Source organism: Sinocyclocheilus anshuiensis, unplaced genomic scaffold, assembly GCF_001515605.1.
Source record: "Sinocyclocheilus anshuiensis isolate Anshui unplaced genomic scaffold, SAMN03320099.WGS_v1.1 scaffold44, whole genome shotgun sequence".
Taxonomy (NCBI): Eukaryota; Metazoa; Chordata; class Actinopteri; order Cypriniformes; family Cyprinidae; genus Sinocyclocheilus; species Sinocyclocheilus anshuiensis.
Window position 1 is genome coordinate 1,234,504 of NW_015555746.1, and position 17,501 is coordinate 1,252,004.

At 35.7% G+C, this 17,501-nt stretch overlaps 3 protein-coding genes across 4 annotated transcripts; all 3 read left to right on the plus strand.

The window, feature by feature from the left end:
• Window positions 1-152: 152 nt before the first annotated feature.
• Window positions 153-8,577, plus strand: uroc1 (urocanate hydratase 1). 2 transcript variants are annotated; one of them, XM_016467121.1, is made up of 20 exons: window positions 154-253; window positions 332-462; window positions 1,406-1,536; window positions 1,638-1,731; window positions 1,908-1,967; window positions 2,073-2,201; window positions 2,288-2,349; window positions 3,953-4,019; window positions 4,109-4,252; window positions 4,822-4,910; window positions 4,989-5,051; window positions 5,126-5,305; window positions 5,390-5,487; window positions 6,367-6,439; window positions 6,527-6,716; window positions 7,048-7,146; window positions 7,248-7,347; window positions 7,716-7,797; window positions 7,979-8,078; window positions 8,156-8,577. In XM_016467121.1, the coding sequence occupies exons 2-20, from the start codon at window positions 337-339 to the stop codon at window positions 8,294-8,296; spliced, it is 2,028 nt and encodes a 675-aa protein (XP_016322607.1). In that variant the 5' UTR covers window positions 154-253; window positions 332-336; the 3' UTR covers window positions 8,297-8,577. The 2 variants fall into 2 exon arrangements, with proteins under 2 accessions (XP_016322608.1, XP_016322607.1); XM_016467122.1 differs by lacking the exons at window positions 7,716-7,797; window positions 7,979-8,078; window positions 8,156-8,577 and having other exon boundaries at window positions 153-253; window positions 7,048-7,160; window positions 7,248-7,330.
• An 88-nt stretch (window positions 8,578-8,665) lies between these two features.
• efcab12 (EF-hand calcium binding domain 12) lies at window positions 8,666-11,976 on the plus strand. The gene is made up of 8 exons (XM_016467050.1): window positions 8,666-8,671; window positions 9,258-9,548; window positions 9,694-9,834; window positions 9,942-10,095; window positions 10,216-10,295; window positions 10,544-10,745; window positions 10,864-10,957; window positions 11,582-11,976. The coding sequence occupies exons 1-8, from the start codon at window positions 8,666-8,668 to the stop codon at window positions 11,793-11,795; spliced, it is 1,182 nt and encodes a 393-aa protein (XP_016322536.1). The 3' UTR covers window positions 11,796-11,976.
• Window positions 11,977-12,282: 306 nt separating this feature from the next.
• Window positions 12,283-15,368, plus strand: LOC107673510 (proline-rich protein LAS17). Its single transcript, XM_016467114.1, has 8 exons — window positions 12,283-12,360; window positions 13,263-13,403; window positions 13,815-13,901; window positions 14,151-14,238; window positions 14,318-14,414; window positions 14,680-14,992; window positions 15,073-15,121; window positions 15,199-15,368. The coding sequence occupies exons 1-8, from the start codon at window positions 12,283-12,285 to the stop codon at window positions 15,237-15,239; spliced, it is 894 nt and encodes a 297-aa protein (XP_016322600.1). The 3' UTR covers window positions 15,240-15,368.
• The last annotated feature ends 2,133 nt before the right edge of the window (window positions 15,369-17,501 follow it).

Here is a 17,501-nt window from a genome sequence, read left to right on the forward strand (position 1 = left end):
CAATGCCTTTGAGTCAAACATCAAAGGTCAATAAAATGAAATTGATGTTTCTGAACTTGTTGTTTTTGGGAGAGTGCCACATCATGTTTGGCTTGTTCAATGATTGCCTGACAGATATCTGAAGTTTCTTATTGGATGAGACTAGAGGGAAAACCAAGTAAACTGACCAATGCAGTGATAGGGAGGAGGTTAGAGGGTCAGCGGGGCAGTGTTCATATAAACCTTGAACTACAGACGAATCCTGAGAGAACTTGTAAGTAAAAACTTCTGAACTATATTTGAAATGTATATCTGCTGTTTTCATATCTTTATATCTCCTCTGTGAATACAGGAGTGATGTCCAGCCTAAAGGAGATCTGTGCCGGATTACCCCTTGATCCTCTTCCTCCAAACCGTGGCAGAGACCCCAGCATACCTCATGCACTTGTCCGTACTCCAAACTTCACCCCAGCAGAAGAACGGGTGGGTCAATATATCTCTGACACATCTATTCTGAATATCCAATCTGCTTTCTTTCGTACAATGACAGTGCATGGGGACCAAAAAGGACAAAAAACATAAAGTATCATATATGTAATGCATATGACTTGTATGCTATACTCCAAATCTTTAGAAGCGATATGATAACTTTGTGTGGGGAACAGACTGAGATTTAAGTTGTTATTCAGTAAAAAAAAAAAATTTTGATTCTGACAAATCACATTGATTCTTTAAAATTTCTTTATTAGTTTACATAGTTGTGTAATGAGATGGCTATTTACAGCCCAAAAATATGAAATGCATAAAATTATAATGAAATGTTGTTCTAGAATATACACTACTGTTCAAAAGTAAAAGAAATTAATACTTTCACCAAGGATAAATTAAATTAGTCAAAAGTTATCAAGTTTTTTTTTTTCTTTAAAAATCTATTTGAAGTAATTGCTGTTCTTCTGAACTTTGTATTTGTCAAAGAATCCTGAAAGAAAATATTTCGTGGTTTACACAACTATTATGCAGCAAAACTATTGATGATAATAACAAGAAATGTTGTAAGAATGTCATTTTTACAGTAATATTCACAATATTACTATTTCAAAAACAAAACAAACCTTACTGAGCCCAAACTTTTGAACTGTAGATTTTTAAATGAATTAGGAGGTTTAAATTCTACGCGGTGATCAGCAGTGGTTAAAAATACAAAATCTTCCAAATCTTTCCACACTGTGAGCCCTGTCAATCATTAGAGAAGATAAGAGTCTGAGTTTTGTAAGAGAGAAAGGAACGAATGCTCAGTGAAATGGGGGATGAGGGACAGAGACCAAAACATTTTGTAACTTGATTGCATCATGATCACTCAGTCTGTCCCTTCAGTTAAACTCTACTGAACTCTCCTCTGTCATAGTCTGTTTCTCTGTCTCTCTAGCTGGCTTTGAGGAACGCTTTGAGATACTTTCCTCCAAATCTGCATGCGACTCTGGCTACAGAGTTTGCGCAGGAGCTCAGACAGTATGGACACATTTACATGTACCGCTTCTGTCCTACACTACGTATGAGGTATAAGCAATTGCACAGCATACAGGGACAACTGTATTAATATACCATGTCTTGACCATAGCATTTCACACCGTATCTGTGACTGTATGTGTGTGTTATAGAGCCTATCCTATTGATCAGTACCCATGCAGAACAAGACAAGCTGCTTCCATCATGCTTATGATAATGAACAACCTGGATCCTGCTGTAGCACAGGTACATTTTCACATGTGATATGTAATAATCCAGAAATGGCTGGGAGGTTCATTCAGCAAGGGGGCCTCTTCTTTTAGACCTATAGATCTTCCTTTTCCTTCTTGAAGATCATATTTTATGGTGTAAGTACTGTATCTCTAAAATACGCTCTCATTTTAATGCTTGTCTGCTCGCAGTTCCCACAAGAGCTTGTCACATATGGAGGAAACGGACAGGTGTTCAGCAACTGGGCGCAGGTAGATTTGTACAGATTTATGTATCTGTAATGTTATATTTTATACACCTATAATACACCTTTTTCTACGTATATACTGTGTTTATGTGTGTGTTTGTATACATAGTTCTGGTTGGTATTTCACTATCTGAGCACCATGACTGAAGAGCAGACCCTTGTGATGTACAGTGGTCATCCATTGGGTCTTTTTCCCAGCCTCCCTTCTTCTCCACGCTGTGTAATCACAAACGGCATGGTAAGATACACACAGGCCTTTATGCATGAGCATGGGTTATTTTTACCCATAAGGGTGCATCTCTTTATCTTCTTGTTTTGTTTCAGGTCATTCCAAACTATTCTTCCAGAGAGGAATATGAGAAGATGTTTGCTATGGGCATTACAATGTGAGATTTCACCAATACCTATTACCTAGTCTCTTTTAGAAAATATGCATATGTACACTACTATTCTAGTTTACCAGTTTGAGGTTGGTGAGATTTTTTTTTAACCCTTGTGCGCTCCTCATTTGGGAGTCACACTCATGGTCTTCGTGGTCAAAAGTGACCGGACACCTGAAATGTAACTTTTTTTTACTTCAGTAAAATCAATCTAATATATTTTTGTTCAATAATATTTTTTTCTTTTGTATTTTGAGAGAATTTTATGGTAATAATTAATATTTATTCAATAATTATTATAAAATTTTCCCATTGAAAATAGTACAAAAACATTTTTCTTTAATTTTTTAAGATAATTTTTCAATCAATGCAGTATCTCTGATTAAAATAGAGACTAGGCCTTTAAAATCAATTTTTTATAGGCAGATTAGCACCTCCTGGTGAGAGCAAAGAAAGAAAAACCTGTAATTTCATGGTGTAACCACTAGATGCCTGTATAGGAATCTATAGAGAGGCTCTTGAATTCACTAGTTGTTTTTATACATAATTGTTTACTTTTATTAGGTTGTGGATTTAAATGTATATTAAGGCATTCTCAAAGACTACTTTTTGTCAAGGTTTATATATTTTTGTTGTTTTAAATGTTGATTTGAAGCATCAGTTTTTTTAATTATTATTACTACAGTCAAACCTGAATACAGAAAGCATTTTGTTATACAAAACAAATTATATTTATATTTACAATTCTATACAAATTTAACAAAAATAAACAGGAATGCTTTATCAGAGCTTAATCCTTCTGGGTCTGATCTGATTTTAACCTCTTATTTCAGTTTTCTGACTCATTTTGGCTATATGGTTATAGCCATACCAATTTGAGTGTGTATAATTCTGTATGAGTGTGTTCACAGACACACACATTCTCCCCTTCATTGCTGTGCAATTTTTTTCTGCATCGTGGGGGATTTGTAGATTGTACACTCAAAAATGTTCTGTATTTTCAAATTTTTTGCCATTTCCCATTAATTTCCTATGGTCGGTCATTTTTGACCGAAGACCATGAGTGTGACTATTTTTTTTACGAGCACTTAGCTTTTTCAAATCATGTCCTCAATTTTTTTGTGTGTTCACATACCAAGTGCCATAAAAGTCACCAAGTTTCGTACCATTCCGATGAAGCTACGATTTTTAAATATTCAAAATGTAAAATTATTCAGTCAAAAGTGACCGAAGACCGCACAAGGGAGAAGTCTATCTCTAATCATGAAGGCTGCATTTATTTGATCAAAAATACAGTAAAACAGTAATATTGTCAAATATTATTACAAATATATATAGAAATCATTCTAATATGCTGATTTGGTGCTTAAGAAACATTTCTTATTATTATTAATGTTGAAAACAGTTGTGCTGCTTAATATTTTTGTGGAAACTGTGATGCATTTGTTGGATTCTTTGTTATATAGAAAGTTCCAAATATAATTTATGTAAAATACATGATAAATATTTTTACTGAAACTTTAAAATCAACATAATGCGTCCTTGAAGAACTGGGTGGTAGTATAGTCTGTATTGTCTAGTGTGTATGTTTCTCTGTGTTTATGGTCAGGTATGGGCAGATGACTGCTGGAAGTTACTGTTACATTGGCCCACAGGGCATCGTCCACGGTACCATGGTAACCAATGCATCTATTAAAAATGTTCTGTTCTATCAAATGAAAACATCAAAAAACAGATCTAAACAAGTATTTCTCTGTGTATATAGTTGACAGTGCTCAATGCAGGTCGGAGATACTTGGGCTCAGGTGACCTGAGGGGTTGTGTGTTTGTGACATCTGGTCTGGGAGGCATGAGCGGAGCACAAGCAAAGGCAGCGGTCATTGCTGGCTGTGTTGGGGTCATTGCAGAGGTTAGATAATGGTTAAAGTAAATGCTCACTATTATTATATATTTCTAGCTAGCCAGTTTATTCAAGTTTCCTGTTAAAAACAAATTTGCTTACCAATCAGTGAGATATACATCAGATTCAATCACAAAGAAAATGCCCCGACATGATTTAAGGGTGTCTTTTAAAGATCCAGTCTCAACTTTAAATGGACCAAAATGTGAACCCAGTTGTTTTGCATTCACATTTTTCCTGGCCATAGAAGTGGGCATATGTCTCATTTTGGTCCATTTTACTTGTGTTCCATTTAAGTTTTCATGTGTATTTGTAAACAGTAATTTCCATAAAACTGAGATAAAATATTTGGAATTATGCAAATTCAAAAATAAAGTGAACCTTCAGAATATTTACATTATAAGAGAACAGCATGGATTTATAGCAAACCTCAGTCAAACTCGTATAGCAAAGTGGCTCAAATTGCTTAAAAATTTGTTTGGATTCTTCACATTCTTCACAAGTCCAAATTGCAAAACACCCTCAGGCCCCTAAAATGATCCATATGTAAAGTGCACAATCATAACTGACCTCTGCAGGTTGATGAAGCTCCACTAAAGAAAAGGCATGAGCAGGGCTGGCTGATGGAGATCACTAGTGACTTGAGCCACTGCATCCAACGCGTCAGGTACAGTATGCAAGAAAATATACATAGAAACACATTGAAACACACAGACATATCTTCAACTTATGCTTAATCTTATAGGGAGGCCAGAAGGTCAAAGATGGCCTTGAGTTTAGGCTACCATGGCAACATTGTGGATCTCTGGTAAGTTGTGTACTTCATATTTTATTTCCAATAGTTTCCATTTTTTAGTCAATTATAAGTGCAATATGTTTCAGGGAGTGCCTCTACCAGGAGTATAAGAAGACAGGAGAGTTGTTGGTTGATTTGGGTTCTGATCAGACATCACTTCATAATCCATTCAGTGGAGGATATTACCCAGTGCAACTCACCTTCAGACAAGCCAATCAGCTCATGAACACCGACCCTGAGCGCTTCAAAACCCTTGTACATGAAAGGTACACACAGAAATCTCTTGATCTGAGTTTCACAAATAACTAAAAGTTATTTAAAACTACATAAGCTGCAACTCTCTTGTGTAGTCTTCGCAGGCAGGTGGCTGCCATCAATAAATTGTCGGATGCAGGGATGTTCTTCTGGGACTACGGAAATGCTTTTCTATTAGAGGCCCAGAGAGCAGGCAAGTAAAGAGTCAGCTGCCCTTACATGGCCACTTACCAAATAGATGAGTTATGAATTATATCATTTAGTGAGAAGAAAGAGGCCACAGGGTGATAGGACAGATGCGAAGCTATAGCTATGTAGCAAAATAGGTCAATAATATATCTAATATGTCTTAATACAAAGATATTTATGGAAGCTCATTTGTGCTACAGAGAAGAAGAAAAAAAGGTAATTGTGACTTTTTATCTTACAATTCTTTCTTTTTTCTCTAAATTCTAAGTATATATACACAAATGTGACTTTTTTTAGAATTGCAAGTTTAATTCTGTTAATTTTGTCAGTGTAATTCTGAGCAGAATTTTGAGATATAAACTTGCACTTCGCAAATGTAAAAAAAAAATCAGAATTGTGAGATAAAATGTCACAATTACCTTTTTTTATCATGGCAGAAACAACAACAACAAAACAGATTTGTGACATGTAAACTCTGAATTAAGAGAAAAAAGTCAGAATTGCAAGATATAAACTCAGAACTGTGCAATGTACAATCAGAATGGCAAGATTATATCTCAAAAATTCTGAATTTATATCTTGCAATCCTGAGAACAAAAAGTCAGAACTGTGAGATTAAAAAAAAGTCACAATACCTTTATTAATTTAATATGATTTAATTACATTTTTTTATTTTTTTGCCATGGTGCAAACAACCTTCCATGGTGCAAACAACCTTCCATAGAAATTTGTCCTAAAATGCCATGATTATCCAGTCAGTATTACGTATTCCAGTGAGCCATATAATAAAACCTTTCAACATCAAAGTATGCATAGTTAACCTCAAACAAATCCGTTAAAAACAAAAAGTGCATCAGTAAATATGTTCTTCTTTCTCTTCAAGGTGCGAAGGTAGAGAAGAAAGGGGGAGGGGCTACTGAGTTTAAATATCCCTCATATGTCCAACACATAATGGGGTAAGTGACCATTCGCAAGCTTACACACATATATGTACTAACTACACACACTCACAGACTAGTTTTAATCTTTGCCCAATCCTGTAGAGATATTTTCTCACTGGGTTTTGGGCCATTTCGTTGGGTCTGTACCTCTGGTGACCCTGCTGACCTGGCTGAGACCGACGCAATCGCCACTGCTGTACTAGAAGAGATAAGTTCCACAGTAACCGAACGTGTCCGACAGCAGTACAGTGACAACATCCGCTGGATCTGTGAAGCTGGGAAACACAAGATGGTACGAGTCACAGACACCCAATTCTAAATCACCACAATGTTCATTTTGTAGTCACATCAATTTATTTACGGATCGATTTTGAACTTATACGGACATCAAGTGGTGACTTCAAAGCAAGTGATGCCTTTGTGAAAATGTGTTATTCACAGTCAGACAAAATTAATTCAATGTACAATAATAGGCATACCATTATGATTTTAAACATACATTTTAATTAATTTCTTTAAGATTAAAACTTTAAAATGTACTGGATCTTTTAGGTTATGTGTTATAATAATGCTTAGCGTGTTCAGGTTGCAATTTGCATAGTAAGACTGAGTTTTGTGTTTAGGTTGTGGGTTCGCAGGCCCGTATTCTCTATTCGGACCAGCGAGGAAGAGTATCCATCGCCTTGGCCATAAACCAAGCCATTGCTAAGGGCAGAGTCTCGGTAAAGCTACTGAAGTGTGCATACTACAGTACTCGTTTAATTATGGTTCATTAATACACACTTTGCAACATAATAGTGCAACTGTGTTTTTACCTCCTCAGGCTCCAGTAGTCATCAGTAGAGACCACCATGATGTCAGCGGGACAGACAGCCCCTTCAGGGAGACCTCCAATGTTTATGATGGCTCTGCCTTCTGTGCAGGTACAAACAGACACATCTAGAAATACAAGTGAACTCATACTCCTTATACTAACTATACTGAGTAAGGGATAATGTATAGTAATAATGACATAGTAAAATAAACCTGACAAGGTGATTAGGAGGGGTGTTGTATTATCCTGAAAGACTGTTTGAATATATATTATCTTGCTTATTACACAGCTACTCAAAGAATTAAAAATAAAAAAATTATCATGAAAAAAAAAACATGATCTGAATTTTATTAACTGTCATTATACAAAAATATATGACCACAGAATGCTCTGATTGACCAATCAGAAGTATGTATTTCAGAGAGCCTATTTAAAATATAATATATCATATATAATATGTCTGTGCATTTATTATAGACATGGCAGTGCAGAACTTTGTTGGCGATGCATTCCGTGGTGCCACATGGGTTGCTTTGCACAATGGAGGAGGAGTTGGATGGTAAGGAGACATTTGACTATTTATTGCTGAATATTAATTTAGAAATTACTTCTAGTTCAGTCACTAATTGGCTTGTAATTGTGTATTACTGATTGAGCAAAACGAATAAAAATGCACCATAAAAAAAGTTTAGTTAGTAACCAGTAGGGCATCAATTATTGACCCTTATTTTTATTTTTAGGGGGGAAGTGATGAATGGTGGTTTTGGATTGGTTCTGGATGGATCTGAAGACGCAGGGCAAAGAGCTAAACTAATGTTGAACTGGGATGTCTCTAATGGGGTGAGTATCTTTATGTGTGTGTTTATATATACACTTATTATACTGTTATATATAAATACTGATGTGTATATCATTAGGTGGCACGGAGATGCTGGTCTGGCAACGCTAATGCTTATGAGACAATTCAACGTACCATGGAGGACCAGCGTCAGCTGAGAGTCACAATGCCCAACCCAGTACTGGAAGATCAAATTCTGGACCGTGCACTGCAGGGATAGACTAGAGGCTTATTGAAATATAATATTATTCATTAAAATGCAACAGAATGAGTGTCTATGAACACACTTTCACATACCAGGAAAAAATAAAAATCAGTTTAAGTAACACAAGTACTGTTCTATTCAATCAGGTTGGACAATGGAATGCTTATATAGTCTGTAAAATTTAAATTCTACATAGTCAAATACATTAAAGTCTAAGATTACCCTGAACTAGTGCATTATTTACAGCTACTTTTGTATTTTATAAATGAAAACAGCTGTTCGGTTTTTACATTTTATTTCAGTGTATTGATTTGAATAAAGTATTTAAGGTAAAGAAACAACCCGATGTGTGTTTTATATGGTCCTATAAAATAATAAGGTTCCATGAAGGTAAGAATGGTCCTGAATGTAAGTCACAAGAGGACAAATATAGTTAATTTTTGACACTGTTGTCAAATTATAGTATTTTAGTAGTAACATGCTATAAACAGTAAAAGAATTTGAGATGCAACTGACAAATTTCTCTCTGTTTTTGGTATATAATATAATTTAAACTAAAAGAAGCTTCAGTATAGTCCTTGACTGTCTTGAGTCAAAATGAAGAAAAGCTTTGACCGTTGAGCAAGAAGAATGGATGTCATGGATACACGTAAACATGCCACACATAGACTTTAGTTACTTCACAGCTACATTTACAGAGGTGAGTGGCGTTGAAAATCCTGGTATATTACAATTTAGCTTAATTTTATTTGAACAGCTATTTTTTAAACAATGCCAAAAAGTCCAGTATTGGGAACGGAGTGCTTACTGGATGACCCGACGCTGGTAGAGGAATTCAGGAGGTTAAAAAAATCGAGATTTGACAGAGACGTACCTATTTCAAATAGCATGTGGTTCGTTGGGACCACAAAAATGCAGCGGCAGTGCCTTTAGGAAGCATATAATGGATAAAATGAAAACATCACCTCGTCCACAGCCGAAACACATCGACGCTCGACCTGCAATGCCTGCATCAGACCACAGAGGCGCAGCTGAGTTTTACTCGCGTTTACCTGGAGACAACCCTGAGGAACTCCCGGACTGGATCAACGACAGGAAGGCGTTCAGAGAAGCGCTAGAACGGATGGGAGATCTGCGCAGATGGCTCCGCAATAAACCCATTCTCACCGATTTGGAGGTCCTCGTTATGGAGCGAGACAGACAAGCTAAGCGGATGTCATCACTCCCTCCAAGAACAAGCATTGTTCTACCACCAGATGCTGTCACTGTAGGAACATAACTTAATATTGACAATGAAAACACGATATATATATATATAAAACACGACTTGCATTAGAAAGAAAAATTGTTAAACCAAATAGTTTGTGCATTTATTTTTTGGGAGGGTTTTCAAATTTGTCTTTATATCATAGTCTCCGTGCGCGCTCAGACGTGAACTTGAAGAAGTGAAGAGCTTTCTGCGCATGTGCGAGCCCTGCAACCTCTCCAAACTCTTGGACTGGAATGGGACTGGTAAATTAAAGCGTGTAGACCTCAGTGCTCTGTTTAAAAAGGTGTGCATTCACAGCTCTGGCTGTACATTTGTTCATTAGTTTTTTTTTTTTGCACAGACCTAAGAACATTGTAGAAACAAACAAATGTGTTTTGGGTTCGATTGTAGGAAGGCTTCTCCATACATCCTGAGCGGCTGAATGTGATGATGTCCTCTTTTAATAGTATGGATGGAAACTGGGTAACTGTGGAAGTTCTGGCTGCTTATATTCAGGCCTGGAGCAGAAAGCATGAGGAAAACGAAGAACAACAATCAAGCCCAGGTATGTCTTGGTCTGGGGGTAAAGATAGGGCCAAATACTTGTCCAAGTGCAAATGTGTAATAGTGAACGTTCATTGCTTACAGCGTGTAACATCATAAGGTATTGCATGTTTATGTTTAGGTTATTGGAATGCAGACTGTGAGGGAAGGATTGGGTCAAGACACCATCTTCCAATACATGGAGACGAGAAAGATGACCAGGTACAGAAACACGTAATCATATAAAAATAACTATCAATTTTTATATTTAAACATAAAAATAAATATCAAAGACCATTACAGAACTATGTTCCCACCAAAGTACTGTTTATAAGGGCAATTAAAACTAGAATTATGATCACAAAAGTTAAATCTTTATTACTATTTGTATACAATAATGTTAATTACAGTATCAAATTATGTCTGGTGAGTTATGCTACATACATAGTAGTAAATGTAAACATTTCTAGGAGGTCCTGCAGGACGTGGAGGTGTTAGCGATCATGCGGAGAGTGCTGGCAGCCACCAAGACCTCTTGTCCTTCTTCTCTGAGTGGCCCAGTGGGCAGAGAAGTGGATCGTTTCAGGAGACTTTGTTTCAGTGAATACCTGAAATCACTGGAGCAATGCCAACGACAAGGGCTAAATGTGAGCCAGGTCACACTACAGAAAGGTATGTTATATAATATATAGAAACTGCACATCTACAAGCACACTAGAGATGGCATAGTAAACCATTGAAAAATGAATGCCGAATACAAATGCAACCTGACAGTGTCTCTTTCTCTAAGTCCTGTTGCACCCTGGTGACAAATTTGGAGGTTACTTTGGGACACCCAAAACACATCGAGTTGAAGGTGGAGCACATAAGGGCCACAAAAACATGTAAGTCACTGTATGATAAAAAAAAATCTACTAATCAGGACCAGGACGAGGAGATTTCTATGTCTATTTATTTGTTTTGTTAACTTTTCAAAAATTTCAGGTTAGTAAGATGGGTTTAAAAAAAAAAAGAAATTAATGCTTTTATTTAGCAAAAATACATTCAATTGATTGAAAGTGTCAGTAAAGACACTTTACTGTTGGTATTCATCTAAGAGTCCTGCAAAAAATGGATCACGGTTTCCACAAAAATATTAAGAGGCACAACTGTTCTCAACATTATTAATAATAATAAAAAATGTTTCTTGAGCACCAAATCAAATTATTTCTGAAGAAGCATGTTACACTGAAGCCTGGAGCAATGGCTGCTGAAAATTCAGCTTGGCAATCATTAGAATAAATTACATCTAAAAAATGACTGAAATAGAAAACAGATATTTTAAATCATGTTAATAATATTTCACAATTTTACGTTTGTACTGTATTTTTGATCCAATAAATGCTTTCAGATACATTTTTTCAAAGAAAGATATTAAAAAACCTTACAGACCCCAAACTTTTGAATGGTATAGGGCATGTTTTAAATAAGAATGTTTTATTTTGGTTATGTCTGTATATGTGTTGTAGGAAGCCGGTTTGCTGGGTGGACCCTAATGCTTTCTGGCCTGGAAGGGAAGATCATGTGCGTTTGTTTCTGCCTGTAATGACAAGCTCTCCTGCAATGGTTTTATTTCAGCGTATCGAACATACTGTTGTGCCAAGTCCTGGACACTGGCCTGTAAATCATTTAGGATACTCAACCTCTGGAGACATAGAAGCTCACAAAACATACAGCCTCTAGAACATCTTTGACTGTATTGAATGTCTGTAGGGATGTCAAATGGGAAATTGTTGTTTTGACTTTCTAAAAAGTACATTTCTACCATTAGATGGCGGCACGCAAACGCTGAAATTCTACTGTAGGTGCGCTGCTGTTTTTAGCTACACAGGTCTTTGCTTTTTTTCACTCAACATATTCTCCTCTGTGGCGGAGTGAACTAAAGCAGTCATGTTTGATTTAATAAATACTAAATGTAAAATTTTCTCTCAATATTGTTTTTTTTTCATGTACAGTATGAAGTATGAATGTAGAAATTACTTGTGTGTGTTGTGTGAATAGAACTCTGTTTTCCTGTTTTCTGTATTCCTGACACCAGGGTATTTGCATTAGGAAGTATAAAGCAGAGTGATTTGTTTGATGATATAGATCAGGACACCTGTGAAATGAGAAAACAGAAAGAGCACACTGTAGAAGAGAGACGTCAAAGATAGAGGATACGAATTTTGAGATGTCACGAATTTTGAGTCCGCTCCTGTCGACTCGTGAGAACGGTCTTATCTTCAGTTTACTAAGTCATGACTGCAGTGTGAGTACACTTTTTTAAATACTTTTCCTCATGCCTTTTACTTATTTGTTTTGTTATATATTATGATATCGGATCTAAATACCATAATTATTTTTAAAAGAATCTATACTGTGTACTAGAATTGCTGTAATTGCATTTCCATTATTCATTGTTAGTAGTGTGTTGCTTGAGACCTATGTCATTCTATGACATAACTTCAGAATAGATATTTCAAATAACATGAACTTTTACTGAAATAAGGTTTTATTATATATATAGCCTATATTTTATTTAGTTTAACCTGATGTTCAAAAATAACTGAATTAAAAAAAAATATATATATAGACAAAAAATGACAAAAACAACAAAATTAGTAACTTAAAATGAAAACTCAAAATAAATTCAAAATATTAACAAAACTATAATAATATCTCAACGATACTAGAATAACAGTGACTGGGACACCCAGACACTTGGCTGGTGTTTTATGCTCTTTCCACACACTTCTTTCGCTTTATCTGGAATACACAACCTGATCCTAACCACTGACCACTGGTTTCTCTGGTTTGTAGCCAGAACACATGGTTATTTTAATTATTCACAGATATAGAGCCTCAGAGGCCAGTCATAGTACAGACACATATATTTGTTTTTCAACTATGCAAACTTATGCAAATATGCAAATATTTCCCACAAAACTGCATATTTGTCCAGACTAAAAGGTACTAAACAACCACTGACTGCACTGTCTGCAATGCAACTGGATCTGTATTTGTGGTTAAAAGTGTATTAATTAAATATATATATATATATATATTGTGTGTCTGTGAATATGCACTTTACACTCAAAAGTATATATTCACAGACACACTGTATATGTATTTATGTATGTGTGTGTGTATGTTTGCTCATGTACATTACAGGTTTTAGCATGTGGTATTGTCCAGCTGGTAATGGCAGCCCCTCCACAGAAAAAGGAATGGAAAAGTCACAGTTCTGGAGTATTATGTCTGGTGCAAGATAAATCTGTGCATTCAACATTCATGAGAGTCTACTGTCTTAAGGTGAGGCTAACAGATAGAATACAGAAAGAATCAGAATTTCTTGGAATCAGCAGTGGAAGCAGTTTCAGGAAAAATCTCAAATGAAAACATTGTTACTAGATGATTTTGTGTACATTTCTCTTTAAATTCTACATTTATTCTACATTCTACAAATTATACATCAATACACACAATCGGTTTTTATATATTTCACACTAAACATCACAACATTCTCGCAAATGTCATCACTCTCTCTATCTTGTTAGTGTGATTACTTTATTTTTTTTATTCTGCACCTTCTCAGAAATGTCTTCTACAAAGTCTCTATTGTTTTTTGACCCGCTTCCACCACTTGTTCATGTGCAGTGTTTCTGCTTTAGACTTTTAGGCCATGTCATGATGTGTGACCGTGGTATTTCTTTCTCTTTGCAGAAAGCCAAGCTGCAATGGGAACAGGAGCTGTATACACCATTTGAATACTCTGAAACTTGTCCTTACTTCCATACCTTCCCTGGTGATGTGAGTGACAAATTCATTTCATTGCATGTATGTATGTGTGTAAGTGTTTTTATGTGCATCTATATGTGCACGTGGATCCGCATGCTCAACCAAGCATATTAAATCTCACAATTGACTAAAAATTTGTAAAAATGTTTTGTAAGGTTGAGGCTTAGGGGATATAAAATATCATTAGCTCAACAATAGAAAAGTAATAGAAGTCAATGGAAAGTCCTCATCATGATGAAAACCAAACGTGTGTGCATGCAGGAGTGTCAGATAGGAATAAACTTTACAGATGAAGATGAGGCCAAGCAGTTCTACATTGCTGTGCAGAAGCAGATCAGTGACAACAAAGGTCTGACACTCTGAACTCTCCTTGCAAATTGCATTAAAATAATGAATGTTGTGCCAATGAATGTTCCTCTCTTCTCCAGCATCTTCGGGACTTACACGCAGATACAGTGTGGGTGGTGTTTCTGACTGGAAAGAAAAACTTGACAGTTGTCTCAGAGGAAATGAATTGCACAAGAGGTGAGAAGCAAAACAGACATAGACAGGCAACCAGGGCAACCAAATAAAATGATTTTTACAAGCAAATATTATTTCAGTTTATATACTTACAAATTTGATGTTTAATTCAATGTATTACTTTCTGTTTATTTGTAATTGTAAGATTTATTGCAATTTCTGAGTGAAAATGTTGAAAAGTAAACCCCACAGTAGTATTTTTTTTCAGTCTATACTAGTTGGGTTCTGATTTTTTTTGTATTTTTTGTGGGTTTAATTCTGGCCATAGGCTTTCACTCAGAAGTTCACCCAGAGTTCCACAATGTCTTGATTCAGACGCAGCACTTCCAGAGAACAGACCCACAGTTGCTAGCACAATGTCCAGCCAATCACATGACTCACCACAGACTCGCTCTGGTGTTAATGAAGAGTCTATGTCGCTCGCCCAGAGGAAAGGGCCCCTCCCACCTATTCCCATTCATGCCAGGATGAAGTTGAATTGCAATGCTAGCATGCAAAACTTTGACTCCACTATTCCCATTCCATCATGGGTGCCACCCCCTCCATCTTACCAGGCTCCCACAGTCCCTCCAAGTTCAGTTGTAAGTATGTGCTCTTATATATACAGAAATGTGTGTAAATACCTGTTTAATGTAATTATATCTCAATGTGTTTGTTGTAGATTAAAGATCCCTACTCTGCTGGAATGAAGCACAATTTTCATTATAATGGTAACTCCTTTGTCTAAATGTAATTCAACTCAGTTTTCTCTTTAAGGAATATGTCAGACATGTTTCTATATTTGCAGCTGGCATCGAGAACGAATCTGGCTATGATGACTACCTTTAAAACCACCATCCTCTCCATCATTTAGGACTTTTTGACTTAGCAACAGTGGGATGTGGTCCACACAAGCACTTACACATGGAATATATCTTTATTAATTATATCATAAATTTCTGCAGAACAACTATAGATTTTTTAAAGAATGATTAATGATGTAATCAAAACTAATAAAAGCATAACAGTGGCTCATAACAGTTTCTGAAACAAGATATCAAACCATATAAATGCTAAACCTCTTCTCCTAACTAATTTCACTTGTTCTTAGTTCTTACAAACGAGTGTCCAAATACATTGTCTTAATTTTGAACAGTGTATCTATTGTTTTAGAATTTAAAACATGAATAAATGCTTGAAAGTGTACTTGTGTGTTATGTTGTAAATGGATATTCCTCCCAAAAATTAAAATTCTGGGATCATTTACACTGTCTTACTTTCTTTTATGGAACATAAAATATATTTTGAGAAATGGTGTTCCGGTGTTGTTTGGTTCCCAACATTCTTCAAAATATTTTATGTTCTGCAGAAAAAAGAAAGTCAAACAGTTTTGGATTAGAACAACATGAGGGGGAGTAAATAACAGAATCTTCATTTTTGGGTGGAGTATTCCTTTAAAAATAAATGACAGTTGGTTTTATATAATAGGCTACACTGACACTCACACAGTTTAGGTGAGACTTAACTATCCCAATACGTTTTGGATACTATTTATCATAGTGACTTTACCCCATTTACGTAGGTACAATCAATCAAGTGTTTTGTTAGAGGTTTGATGACAGCGTTAGTCAATGACAGCACAAAATGTAATAGCCTGTTCTGCATGATAGTGACTGATAAATCAACAGCTTTCAGATTTTGTCCCTCACTGATAGATGATAACAAAAATGTCAGCATTATCATCACATTCTGCCCTTGATTTTGAGTTGACCCATTGCGTGTGCATTACTGGTAATGAATGTACATTTACAAGATAAACAGTATGTACAGTACAGTTACTTTAAAGGTGACATATCATGAAAATCTGACTTTTCCAGGTTTTAAGTGCTATAATCAGGTCCCCGGTGCATCTACCAACCAAGGAAACGTGAAACTGATGGTTTTCGGTGGTGTATAAACATATCTATTTTCATAATGTCCTTTGGATAAAAAAAATTGACACTCCATTACTATACGTTGTTTTGTAAATGTGTGACAACCTCTGTCTTATGTGGGGTTTTCCTCTGAGTAAATGTTCTCTCGTAGTTTCACTGAAGACGTCTGTTTTTGACTTCTTTTTGGGCCTTTTAAAAGAATCAAGATGAATGGCCACAAGAGAGCTGGTTTTGTTTGGGTTCCTTAAAGGTGACATATCATGAAAGTCGGGCTTTTCTAGTTTTTAAGTGCTATAATTTAAGCGCAGAGGAGACAAGAGAGCAGTGGATTTATTGATTTATTTAATGTATATTGCTGCTGCCACACAGATCTAAATTAAACATGCAATTTATTTCCCAGCTGTTTATCTTCACAGACATAACCGACTATTTTTGTAATTTGTGTGTTTTTAACGTAAACTTGTGAATGAGAACTTAGTTTAGTACTTAACATGCTGTGACAGCCTCTTTCTGTCCGTGTGCTTCGGATGTGTGCACTCAGAAAACCGTATATCAGAAGTTTAAACTCATATGGTTTAAAAAGCATGATTTCAGCAAGATAAACATGATAATCAGAAACAAAACATGTTTTTTAGCAGGTCCAAGTTGTAATGGCCCAGCTCTATTCTGGAAAAGGGGGCGGGGAGCAGCAGCTCATTTGCATTTAAAGAGACAGGCCCGGAATACAGATTGTTTCTGCTTCCACTCAAAATAGGCATATTCAAAATTATATAATAAATGATCTGTGGAGTATTTTGAGCTGAAACTTCACCGACACATTCTGGGGACACCAGAGACTTATATTATTACATACGACATACGATATTTATTAAAATAAACCGTCAAATTATATCTAAATATTGCTAAATATACCGGATTCGTAGATGAACACTTTACAGTTGGGTTTGTGACTGTAAGTCATTCTCTTCAAATGCTATTGAAGTTACAATCATGTATACCAATGTCGTATTTAACTTTAGTTTCTGCTTCCACTCAAAACAAGTATTTTCAAAATGGTATAATAAATAATCTGTGGAGTATTTTGTATGGAGGACCAAACCTGCAGAAATTAAAAACGAATAAATATATAGATAAAGAAATGAATAAAATGACAGAAAAATAAATAAAGGAATAAATG

Bases quoted from the DNA above. Each gene is read 5' to 3' on its own strand.
- uroc1 (XM_016467121.1), top strand. From the start codon at position 337: ATGTCCAGCCTAAAGGAGATCTGTGCCGGATTACCCCTTGATCCTCTT. The intron at 463-1,405 runs GTGGGTCAATAT...CTGTCTCTCTAG, and splicing joins TCACCCCAGCAGAAGAACGG to CTGGCTTTGAGGAACGCTTT. The intron at 1,732-1,907 runs GTACATTTTCAC...GTCTGCTCGCAG, and splicing joins TGGATCCTGCTGTAGCACAG to TTCCCACAAGAGCTTGTCAC.
- efcab12 (XM_016467050.1), top strand. The intron at 9,835-9,941 runs GTGTGCATTCAC...GTTCGATTGTAG, and splicing joins TCAGTGCTCTGTTTAAAAAG to GAAGGCTTCTCCATACATCC. The intron at 10,746-10,863 runs GTATGTTATATA...TCTTTCTCTAAG, and splicing joins CCAGGTCACACTACAGAAAG to TCCTGTTGCACCCTGGTGAC.
- LOC107673510 (XM_016467114.1), top strand. From the start codon at position 12,283: ATGTCACGAATTTTGAGTCCGCTCCTGTCGACTCGTGAGAACGGTCTT. The intron at 14,239-14,317 runs GTCTGACACTCT...TCTCTTCTCCAG, and splicing joins GCAGATCAGTGACAACAAAG to CATCTTCGGGACTTACACGC. The intron at 15,122-15,198 runs GTAACTCCTTTG...CTATATTTGCAG, and splicing joins GCACAATTTTCATTATAATG to CTGGCATCGAGAACGAATCT.